The 12,763-nt window shown below is 32.0% G+C and overlaps 1 protein-coding gene across 1 annotated transcript in view; it reads right to left on the reverse strand.

Moving 5' to 3' along the window:
- Positions 1 to 10,521, reverse strand: part of LOC145277997 (zonadhesin-like) — a 441,395-nt gene extending 430,874 nt beyond the window's left edge. Inside the window, exon 1 of the mRNA XM_080130167.1 lies at positions 10,253 to 10,521. Within this exon, the coding sequence (XP_079986293.1) occupies positions 10,253 to 10,370 (118 nt within the window). The 5' untranslated portion in view covers positions 10,371 to 10,521. The remainder of the gene's footprint in view (positions 1 to 10,252) is intronic.
- Between the last annotated feature and the right edge of the window lie 2,242 nt (positions 10,522 to 12,763).

A 12,763-nucleotide genomic window follows, 5' to 3' on the forward strand; every position in this document is an offset into this window, starting at 1 on the left:
TATATATATATATATATATATATATGGCGCGTTAATGCGTTGGTAGTTGAGTTACGAACATTACCAATATTTTCCACTTTTATTTTATTTAAAAAATTATAACCTATGAGATATTTCACGACTGGCCATAAACGCGGAAGTTATTTTCTTTTTACTACAGAAATGAATGTCATTGATTAATTTTTAAGGCAGTTTGTATTTAAAACATACTAACACATTTAATGCGTTTGATATTTAGATTTCCGAATTTTAAGTATCATTTTCTACCGAACTCTGCCTTTAGTGTTTGTTGGTCCCCTGACAAAAGGAGTGTGGACCTGTAAATTAACCTTTGTCCGTTTGTCCGTTCGTCTGTCCGTATTTTTCTCAATAACTACGCCTTGGAATTTGTTAAATTTTGCACAAACATTAAACATGATATGAGTAAAAGAAAGTAACGGAATGGATTTTCTGGGGGAAAAAAAATGAATGTCTTGGATTTTTATAAAACTTGCTGAAAAGTTGTAACTAACTGATTTCTATATAATTTTGTTTGTCGATACTTCGTGGTAACTCTTAGGTGTGCCCCAGGGATTCTTTTGGGGCTCATAAAAACACTCCATTTTTTTAACTATTTTACCATATTTCTCGAAAATGTTCTGTGTATGTCTATTAAGCAGTGTTGCATGGTGCTGAACTCAAATTTAACTATGTTAAGGCCTTGGAGACTTTTGGGGCTAAATTGGGTTGGGGGGGGGCAAATGATGGACTTTTTTTGTATGGTGCAAAACTCAAATTTACATTTGTTAAAGCCTAAAACTGCACCGTTTATTCATTTTCACCAGGGTTTGACATCCTCTGAGGACTTTTGGTGCTAAATGGGGGAGGGCATATGCTGAACTTAGTCATTTTTTATGTCTCGTTCACTGTGCATGCTTCACTTGTTTGTCTTTTTTTTAATTCGACCCTACAAAGTGTTTGTTTTTTTGCAATGGCGTCGCTTAGTTTCGACTCGATGTATAACAAAATAAATTACGTCCGTAAAACGAAAGGAGTAAATTTATTTCAGTGACATGAAAAATCTAAATTCAATTGTTTAAACAAAATACTTTCATTCATTATATTTCTGATTTTTTCTTTTTTTAGATAAGTAATGGTAATTTGGATTATTTGGATTATTCCAATTACTGTTCTCATCTTGAGTGTCATTCGCACAATGTTTCGATCGATTTAACGATTTTTCGGGTGTATTTTATCGAAATCGGTAATCTTTCTGTCGAACTCTGGAGTCTGTAAAACTAAGTGGCGTAACGGATTAAGTACTGAGTTAAATTCAGGTGTGCCACTCTTCAGGGAGGAAGGGGTCGTTTCCATAATCAGGCGATTAGTGCGAAGAATGCAATTACGAATTGCTTAATTTTACCTGGTCATGTCTGACGGAACGAGAGCATGCTGCCTTCCTGATTTAAATAAAGGGTTCCGTTCGAAATTCCATGCAGATTCCCGAATTCGAGAGAAAGATTGGCGAGTTCAACAGAATGATTCGCGAGTTCGACAGGATACACCTGAAGAAGATCAGTAGTTACATCGGCCGAACCGTTGTCAAAAATAACCCCCAAGATAAAAAAAAAAAAAAAAAAAAACAGTGGTTCGAATAATCCAACCGACTCACATTCATTTATTAATCCTGAAAGTTTCATTTAGATCAGAAAATTCATTGATTATTTTTCGTTTGAATTTTTCAATCAAATAAACCATTTCAATTTCATTACCCGTCCCTAAATCCATCTATTAAGAAATTCTTCTAACATAGCCCAAGTTAACGTGTTTCTTTATTCCCATATTTGGTAATGTGGATGTGAAGAGTTATATAATTTTGATATCTAATTTACATACGTGTTACCGGTGTGAACGAACGCACTTTTGTAAATTCGATAAAAAGAGAAAGTCACTATTTCACTAAATAAAAATATATTAGAGAATGATTAAATCAACATAGGAGAGAGGCTGAGGGTGATATACAGTAACGTAGTAAGAGGGGGATCACTTAGTGTGTTAATTACAAATTGTAGCCGATTAGACGAATTTAAGTATAAATCTTTCAAACAAAACTCAATCCCAAAACTAAAGAATATTTTAGCATTTATTTTGTTGGATACGTATATATAGAAAAAGTGAATAAAAATGTTTAACTCAAACTATACAGTCTCATCAGAGCCTTGCCTTAATTAACTGGTAAGACGATCATGCTGTAGTTTGCTGGAAAGCAGTCCCACGGAACAGAATTCCACAGATGAGCGATTCTAGTAGTAGTTCTAGAAATCTATGATCATGGAATTTGCGTTTATGCTTATGCACAGATAGAGTGTGAGGGTCGTTGTAGCTAAACAAGTGGTTTTGTGAGAGTTTGACATGGGGAACATATATTGAAGCTCAGACGAGCACTTGCCATGACAATAAGGATAGAGCAGATGTATATTTAATGAACTCACAGAAATTTTTAAGTAGTTCATTATTTTTTCTTGGTTTAAATTGGCTTTTTTATTTTGAATTTTTATTAAGGCCCTAGAAAATCAATCTTAGGCCAAGATCGTTGACTTTTTAGCTAGTTTCAAAGTGTAGTATCTGATTTTTCTTTATCCCAAGCGTGCCCCTTCAGGAAGCCAAGTAAATAGGGGCATATTGGGAATGAAACTGGCCATCGTACGCATACGCACACAATCGAAACTACATTAACACACAAGTGTGCAGTAACGTACGCGCATACATGTACGCATAATTATTTATGCCGACGGGCACATCAGCATATATCTTCACAGAGACACACGTAAGCAGATCCAACACTGAAACACACACGTACACACACACACACAGACACACACACACACACACACACTAAACATACCAACCAGATACGCGTATTCAACAATGCAACTGTTTGTAATATATATATATATATATATATATATGTGTGTGTGTGTGTGTGTGTGTGTGTGTGTGTGTGTGTGTGTGTGTGTGTGTGTGTGTGTGTAAAAAGAATAGTGGAAATAATGTACTGTGGAGATTGGAATCTCAACCGTTTGAGTTAATAAACGTTTTTATTAACTTATATATATATGTATATATATATATATATATATATATATGTTTATATATGTGATATATATATATAAATATATATATATTTATGATACATATATATATTTATATATATTATATATATTATATATATTATATATATATTTATATATATATGATATATATATTTATATAAATATATATATGATACATATATATTTATATAAATATATATGATATATATATTTATATAAATATATATGTATTTATATAAATATATATATATATTTATATAAATATATATATTTATATAAATATATATATATTTATATATATATATATTTATACATATATATATATTTATATATTTATGATATATATATATTTATATATATGTGATATATATATTTACATATATATGATATATATATATATATATATTTATACATATATGATATATATATATATATATATATATATATAGAGAGAGAGAGAGAGAGAGAGAGAGAGAGACCCAACAAAATATTTCATCCAGAAGGAGCCTTACCGTAGAAACGAAACGTTGACGTGTGAATTGGTTTGTTCCTTTTTATCTCTTTCTCTCTCTATATATATATATGTGCGTATTCGTGTTTTTTATTGTGTGTGTGTGTGTGTGTGTGTGTGTGTGTGTGTGTGTGTGTGTGTGTGTGTGTGTGTGTGTGTGTGTCCCATATGGAATGAAAGGTGAGAAAATGTTCACAAAAATTAAAAGCAAAGAAGTGGCCGGGAAACTCCTCGAACACTTCAAGTCTGTATATCTGATTTTAATATATTTTAAACCATATATATTCAGAGCGTTTTTAAAAATTACTTTCTACTATATTAGGGGACAAAATGAGGTGCAGTGAAGAAAATAATATTGCGTCATGTGCTACGTCTGGTCTTCTTGCAAACACACACATACACACACATATGTTCATGATGGGCTGATGGGTCGTATAGCGACGAAACACGAGTCTGATGCTAACAAATTTTAAATAATATATGCCCGCTCCCCATTTGGGGGCACCACATGTGTAAGAGAAAATTTATTCTCAATTAGCATTAAGGTAATGCAATCCACTCAAAACAGTACTGCAGGCAAAATAAACAAAGAAATAACCACTAGTACACACACACACACACACACACACACACACACACACACACATATATATATATATATATATATATACATATATATATATATATAAATCACGTTGTGTGTATGAGTTCCTTCCTTATAGGTCCCGAAACGGTTGAGCATATCCTTTGCAAATTTCACACAAAGGTAATTAATATGTCTGGTAGTGTTCTTAGATATGTTTGGTACAGAAATTCATACGATTAGTATCGAACATCGAAATAAATAATAAATAGTCTTTCTTTCTTATAGATAAAACAGAAGAATTTTACATGGGAATATGTTATGTTACACTGGCAAGGGAGATAATAAAATCTTCGCTAATCATTTCTTCTTAAAAAATAGAATTATTGACATCTGGGGGTATAGTTCAGTCGTAGAGTATTCGACTGCAGATCGAATGATCCCCCTATTCAAGCCCGAGTTTACCTCACTATTTTTTTTCAATTAAAGATAAAATGAGGAACCATTTAAAATCGCTGCAAATCATTTCTTCGTTTTGATATTTTAAAAGTAAAACATTAATCAGAAGTGACTTATTCATCGTCAAGCCCAAACATCAGCTGACGTGATATTGTTAAAAAACACAGACGGAATTTGATGAACGACATTATCATTATTTATTTATTTATTTGCAGATTAGTACACCGGGCAAATTATTATTTGAAATAAATAATCTACAATGGAGGCTTGATTCTATTATAATACATAAACAATCTGCATAAATTAAAATATCATGTTTAATCACTAAAACATACACATGCATATATCCGCTAGCACATATGCAAAAATTATAGTAGAAAAAGTGACCGTGCCTCGAAAACGGAATTGTTAAACCTGAAATAGTGATATGAGTCAAGAGGGAGAAAGTAGCAACCATAGTTGAAGTGTCCCTTCTGCTGTTGGTCTCAACACAGTTGAAAGAGGGAAGATAATTAAATTTTGAGGTCATATGTACGATATGTAAAGAAACTGGCATCTTAAGAAAATCTCCATTTCAGTAATTATAGGAACAACCGGACTCATCGAAAAGAATTTTAAAAATTACCTGGCAAATATGTCCATTAAACCAAGTGCAAGAGACGTAAAAACAATTGCACTCAAAGGAACGGTTGGAATCTTAAAAAGATCTCTTTGTTTGAGTGACTGAAATAGTAGGTGAGTGTTTGTCATCCAGCTGAAATCCCCATCCCCAGCAAAAACAAAATGATTAGTAAATTAAAACAAAAAAAGTGTTAAGTTAATTATAGGTCCGCGCACATACTTTTAATTTATGTTGATGTTGTTGTTGTTGTTTATTATTATTATTATTATTATTATTATTATAATAATAATAATAATAATAATAATAATAATAATAATAATAATAATAATAGATACTAGTATATTCATATAAGTGTTTTTTGTTTGTTTTTTGTTTTTTTGTATTAATCGGTCACCCAATTATCAAGGTCCGGATGTTAGGGTTAAGATGAGAGGGGGAAGGTGAAGGTTACGGTTAGGGTGAAAGGTGAAGGTTAATGCTAGGTTAAAGGTTAGAGTTAAAGTGAGAGTGGGTGTGATGCAGAGGTTTAGGTTTACGGTTAGGGTTAGTGTTTGGTGAGGTTTCTGATTATAGAGTAAGTGGTATTTGGGATTGGGTGAGATGTGGATTAGTGTTAGTGAGAATAAGGGTGAATATAAGAGTAAGGGTTACAGCAAGGGTGAGTGTTAGTTGGAGGGTTAAAATTTGGGTTAGGTAAGGGTTAGTGTGAGGGTGTAGAGATGCATTAGAGTGAGGTTTATAGTTAGTGTTAGGGTTGGGGTGAGTATTAGTGCGAGGGTTAGGTTTAGAGTTAAGGTGTTAGTTAGAGTGAGGTTTAGAGTTGAGGTGAGTGTTAGAGCGAGGGTTAGGGTGTGGGTTAGATTTGGGGTAAGTGTGAGGCTTAGGGTGATGGTTTAAGCTTCTGTGCTTTCTCCTGATTTCAATTTCTCCTATTGCTTTTTCGAAGTTTTCTGCGTAATATTATTATTATTATTATTATTATTATTATTATTATTATTATTATTATTATTACTATATTATTATTATATTATTATTATTATTATTATTATTGTCATTATTATTGTTATTATTATTATTATTATTATTATTATTCACTTGTTAGAAGTTTGCACACACGTTAACATCAAAGATTTCTCTTTAAGAACAACCTGTGGTTTTCCCTAGGTTCTGAATGACAACAAGTCTCCCCAGATTTCAAGTACTCACCGCTTCTTTCGATAACCTAAGCAAACTAGTTTGTCTTATCGCAATAGCCGTTTACCATTGAGTTCTCATTGGTAGCGACCATTGGTCTTCACTGGAATTTGGATGGCAATAAACCAGCCAAGGTTCCAATTCTCTTCGCACTCATTCATTGGAGATCTCTATTATTATTATTCATTTTCATACATTGCTGTTCGTGTTCACTGTAATGAGTTCAAGTGCCAACAAGCCTTCTCCATGATATAGATCTGTACTAAATATTCAAACCGACTCCAATATTGATATCTCTATAGTGTGCGATTTCTTATTCATAAATCCCTGTGCATTTAAATGATTATTTGTGGATGTGTTCCGATTATCCTATTATATTTTTTACCACTGTCCCCGTCAACTAAGGGGTGTACAATTGCCATAATGCATACTATCACTGACTCTGTAATTTTAATTCGGTTCGATTGTGTTTATTTATATATGAATAATGTTGGGAAAAGGTATGAACCTTCAAACCATGTGTAAAATAGCAACATGGATTTATTGGAATAAACTGTAAAGAGGTTGATATTTCATAAAACAAACTTTCCAAAGAAAACACTCGATTAGCTACAACCACTATCAATAATTCCTTCTCAATATCTATCTGTGCCTAAATCTAAACGCAGATTCCATGAACAAAGATTCTTTTCTAGAACCACCCGCCTGTGGAACACTATTCCACTGGCCTACTTCCCAGCCAAATACAGTATGGTAGCCTTCAAGTCCAATGTAAACAAGTTCTTGTTGGGCCGTCTTCTTAAATAATCCAAATTGTGCACAATCTACACCATTAACGATTACTACACTATGATCTTACATTCATTAACCCTTATCCTCGACTGGCCTTCGACCTTTGGTAAGTAGTTATTTTCTTTGAAAATATAGTCGAATTATTATACTTTGTAAAACAGTTACTAATGGATAAATTGTTTGTTTATAGATGCAACTGTTTTGTATTTTACGGTGTTAAAATTATTATTTTTAACCTTTAATATGTTACATTTAAACATTCCCATCGACTGATTAGTTTCATTTACTCTTTACCGGCGGTTTTTACTTATATTTTTAAATAGGATTTTTTTTAAGCTATGAAACCAAAATATTACTCCAAGGACAAAAACTATCGAATAATAAGTGTTAGCTGGATAGATGCCGACCCAGAAAAACAGCAATTCATTACCCTTTGTCAGAAATATCACTCATGAAATATGAGGACTAAAGGACATAGAGTAAGCGAGAGTTACCAGGTTTCCGAAAAGCCTACTTTCCACTTTCTTTACGGTATCGTTCGATTATTGATTTATTATTAGGATTCATTTCATATATAACTATGACTAATCTTGTTAAGATGTAATCTTTATGTATAAATTTGGCCAATGTAAATAGCTTGCAAATTTTCAGTGTGTTAATTCATAAAGATTTACTAAAAATTTAAAACTAGAGAAATAACTATTAAATAGTTTAACTACATTCAAATCCATTTCAAATTACAAAAGATCCCGTCATAATTAATTACTTTTTAACTATTATTAATAGATTAGAATGGCTGACATTCTTTACGAAAAAGTATGAAATGCATTCTGGTTGATTTAATTTGGTAATTAAAAGAAGTCAATTCAAACTGTTAGAGGCTCTTAGCAACTCGATAAAGTGTGTATGAACTGCGTTTAGTTAAATTTATGTGGTGTTGCAAAGAGAACGTGTGTTTATTCGTATAACCAAGTGTTTTCGTCAATACTAAATAAACTTTAAATTTAAAACCATTATTTTTATATACAAATAGCCGAGAAAACTACAGTATTTCTGGTTTGTTTACTTTCAATTGACCAATAAAACATAGTTAAAGATAGTTAATTTAAAGTTTGTGTTAAAAACTAAGAGATTACTGCATGTAAAATTTTCCGGGAAAGACAATGTGGTTCCGAATCTTTAAGTGCTCGTCTTAGAGAGATATGTGTACTGGTGACTAATCCCAATTAATTACTATTAATACCTAACTGTGCATTGAACAGATACCATAATACTTAGTTCACTGCACTTTATCATAACGATTCATACAAAATTTCAGACAGGTCGGCCAAATACTATCCGAGAAGAAGGTGGAACGAACAGACAAGCAAGAAGAACTATAATATGGATTTTCCGGAGAAGACGATTGTAATCGTCCTGAATGTCTAAGAGCTCGCCTGGGGGAGAATGGGATTAATGGTAGAATTCCTCTTAAAGCTTCAAAATTTATCCTATTTTGAGAAAATGTCAATCATAAATAGACAGATGGTGCTCTCTCTGTACGTGCCACTGAATTTGCTGAATATCTGCATTCACTGTAAGGAAGCTAGGGGTAGATTAAGAACCCACCCGAAAACTTTAGATCCGTATATTCGATCTATGAATTTTAAACCGTATATATTTAGAGAGGTTTCTAATATTTTAATATGTTTCGACGATATTAGTTAATGCGAAAGAACTAAAGAAAGTATTTTGGCGTTATCAGCATTATAAAAAAAGACATAGTTTCAGTCCTGAGCAGTGTTGAGGCTTTCTGCTAACATAACCACACATGAATACCTACTAGAGAGAGAACTTGAATGCATACCAGACACTATCGTCGAACGTCTACGGTTTATCTGTACAAGGCTTTTCTTTTCACTATAATCTGTTATGATGACGCTTCTTCTATAAGTAAACCATAACCAAATATTAAAAATAACATAGAAATCGAAGCCTAAATAAGACCCCCTTGCTATGATTGCATCACGCTGGCTTATACGAATAATAATGCAAGTACTTCAAGTGATGTTGTCTCTAATAACAACATTAGGCACAGTGAAAAATAACTTACTATTCCTCATTCAATCTCGAGCAACGTCGAGGCTTCCTGCTAACGCGCACGTAAATGTGATCAAAAATTATAGGTCCATGTTTTAGACGCGTTAATTGCACAAGAGAAAGATATATATATATATATATATATATATATATATATATATATATATATATATATATATATATATATATATATATATATATATATATATATATATATGGAATTTACCCAGTGGATTGAAATTTTAAATTTGACCGTTTTGGATTTTACCATTTTTGGATTTTTACCCTTCACCGGACTATCCATTCATGTGAAATCTTTTTATTTTTATTTTTTTTGCCTCCTGTTCCCCTTACCTCACCCTTTTTTTGACCAAGTAAGATCTTTGACTTACTTGTAGTTTCATTAAATACTTTTATATGCAAAATCCGATCCTACATTTTGCTAATTCCTGCCCTCTGATGAGAAGGAGAGTATTTCTTCGAAACTCCGCGAATTAAGGACTATCCACTTATCTTGTGCTTCCTTTTTTAAAATTAAATATGTTTTTAACTCTTTTTCAAGATGTCTTTTAACATATTTTATTAATCATTTGTTCATATATATATATATATATATATATATATATATATATATATATATATATATATATATATACATTGGTTATATGTCTTCAATCAAATCGATCCTTATAATATTTACTGTTGAAACTCTTTTTGGTGGGAATATAAAGCTGAAATATAAAAACAGATATGACAAATATATTTGAATTCTTTTTTCCTTCTTCTTCTTCTTCTTCTTCTTCTTTTATGCTTTTTATGTATTTTTTTTTCAATCATACGAGTGCTTTCATTTTCATCATGATGATGTAATTGTGTTCTTTTTGCGAAATAAATACGGAATAATTTTATCCGAAACTTACCTTCATTTAATGAGACAGCACTGCCTGTACCATTTGTCTTGGTAGAAACGGCACAGCGGACGCCATGCACTTGGATCAGTAAAGTCATACCGAGAAACATCCATATGTCTTTCCCCATATCCGATCCCTTAACTATAAAGGTACGTCCAAATTACGAGACAGGGGAGAGACACGCCTAGGTGTGAGCGTGTGTAGGTGTGAATGAGAGACTGGTTGTATTTATCTCGTAGGATTTACAACAAAGCCTTATCAACACCAACGTAATCTATATTATATACATATATATATTTGTATATATATATATATATATATATATAAATATACACGGTTGGTGTTATGAAGACAGTCCCCAGCACAAGCAGTTCCTGTTCTGCTGACGATCAGGTTCTGGTACAATTTTATTATGCGCCATTTCAAATATTGACTTTTTTAAAAACTTTTAAGTAACAGGTGTTCACAAACGTGCTCGTGGTTGAGTGGCCGGGTCATTTAAAGAGAATGGTGATTTGATTGGTTGCTGGGCAGAAATGTTGAAGAATATATAAGAGAGGTAAAGAGTAAAGGGAAAATGGCAAGATGGAAGCGAGAAAATAAGACAGAAAAGAAAGGGAGATAATTCGGATAAGAACGCAGATAAGCGGGGAACGATCAGTGAAGACAGAGGGAAAGGAAAAAAGAAAGAAACAGTTAGATAAAGAAGAAAAAGAAGAAAAATGTAAAGCAATACATTTAATAAAAGAAGAAAAATATAAAAAATGTAAAAATAAAATAAAACATTCAGGAAAAAAAGAAAGGGAGAAAAAAGGGAGACACTTATGTAAGCAATGGAATGAGAAATAACGAATAAAGGAAAGAAGAAATAAAATAACAGGATTTTTTATTATTTGGATTATTACGGCTACTGATTTGGAGTTATATTTACACAAAGTTTTGGTTGATGTAATCTCGACCTTTTAAGGTGTATCTTGTCGAACTTGGTAACTTTATATCGATATTTTCCGCCAAGTTACGTAAGCATCCAGAATATGCCGAAGCGATTGTCCAATCAACTGCCAGAATACGAAGCGTTTCCATGAAAGCACTATATTTATTAAACCAAGAAAATTTTTAAACTGAAAATAATTTACACACACTATAACAAAGGGAGGCCACCCTAACTGTCCATATTCTCAATAAAATATTCTAAATAGAAAGGCATTCTTAACAAGAGGGAGGAAAATAACGTTTTGAATTTATCATTTGTCAGTCTTTGAGTCGGCTTTTTCCGGTTGCGTTCGTAACCTGTTGGAAGATACCGGCGTGAACTTGCTGGATATTGGATCGTATACTTGACAAGTACCAAATAATGAAATAAATCGGCAATGCTTAAAAAAAGAAAGAAGTAAAACTGTCCAAGAAAGAAAACGAACGAAAAGCATTAAAATAGGAAAAAAATGACAACGCTAAAAACGAAAAAGAATTTTTTTAAATTTAAATAAATAAAAATATTTAAGAAATGATTTAAAATGTTCGAGAAAGAAAAAGAATAGAAAAATGTTCAGGAAAGAAAATAATGAAAAAGGTTAAAGAAACATAATGACAAATACTGAAATGGTAATGAAAAATATTGAAAAGGTAATGAAAAATATTGAAGCAAAAAACAATAAAAGATTTTCAAAAAGGAAAAAGTCAATAAAAATGTGAGAAAGTTTAGGAATAAAAGATGTAAAAATTTCTATAAATACGAAGAAAATATTTACGAAAGAAAATTAAAAATATTCAAATAACAACGAAAGAAAATACCCAATAGAAAAGAATGAAAGATGTTAAATAAAATAGAAAAATTATCAAAAAGTGTGAATGAAAAGATAACAAGTGACGCATGCATGGTCCACCCCGGGAGTGCACAGTAAACAAGGCATAAAAATGACTAAATTCAGCATTTGCCCCCCCCCCATGTAACCCCAAAAGTTCCCAGGGAACGTCAAATCCTGGTGAAAATGGACAAACGGTGAAGTTTTAGACCTTAACATATGTAAATCTGAGTTCTGCGCCATGCAAAAAAAAAATGACTAAGTCCATCACTTGCCCCCCCCCCCCAATTTAGCCCCAAAAATCCCATCGGCCTTAACATATTTAACTTTGAGTTCAGCACCATGCAAAACTGCTAAATATACATACACAGAAAAGTTTGGACAAGTATGTTAAAATACTCCGAAAAATGAAGTGTTTTTATTAGCCCTAAAAGAGCCCCTGGGGCATACCCAAGATTTATTGTGAAGTATAGACAAACAAAATTATATAGAAATCAGTTAGTTACAACTTTTCAGAAAGTTTTATAAAAGCATTCATTTTTTTTTATAAGCACAAAAGTATCAATTTTAGCCATTATAAACTGAAAGGCACACCCTAGGGAGAAAGCGGTGTTTTCTCGGAAAATCCGTTCTATTACTTTTTGACTCATATTAAAATTGTTCAAAATTTCAAAAAATTCCAAGGCGTAGTTATTGAGAAAAGTACGGACAGACAAAC

Source organism: Euprymna scolopes, chromosome 6 (assembly GCF_053919585.1).
Source record: "Euprymna scolopes isolate OS-2025 chromosome 6, ASM5391958v1, whole genome shotgun sequence".
NCBI classification, from domain to species: Eukaryota; Metazoa; Mollusca; class Cephalopoda; order Sepiida; family Sepiolidae; genus Euprymna; species Euprymna scolopes.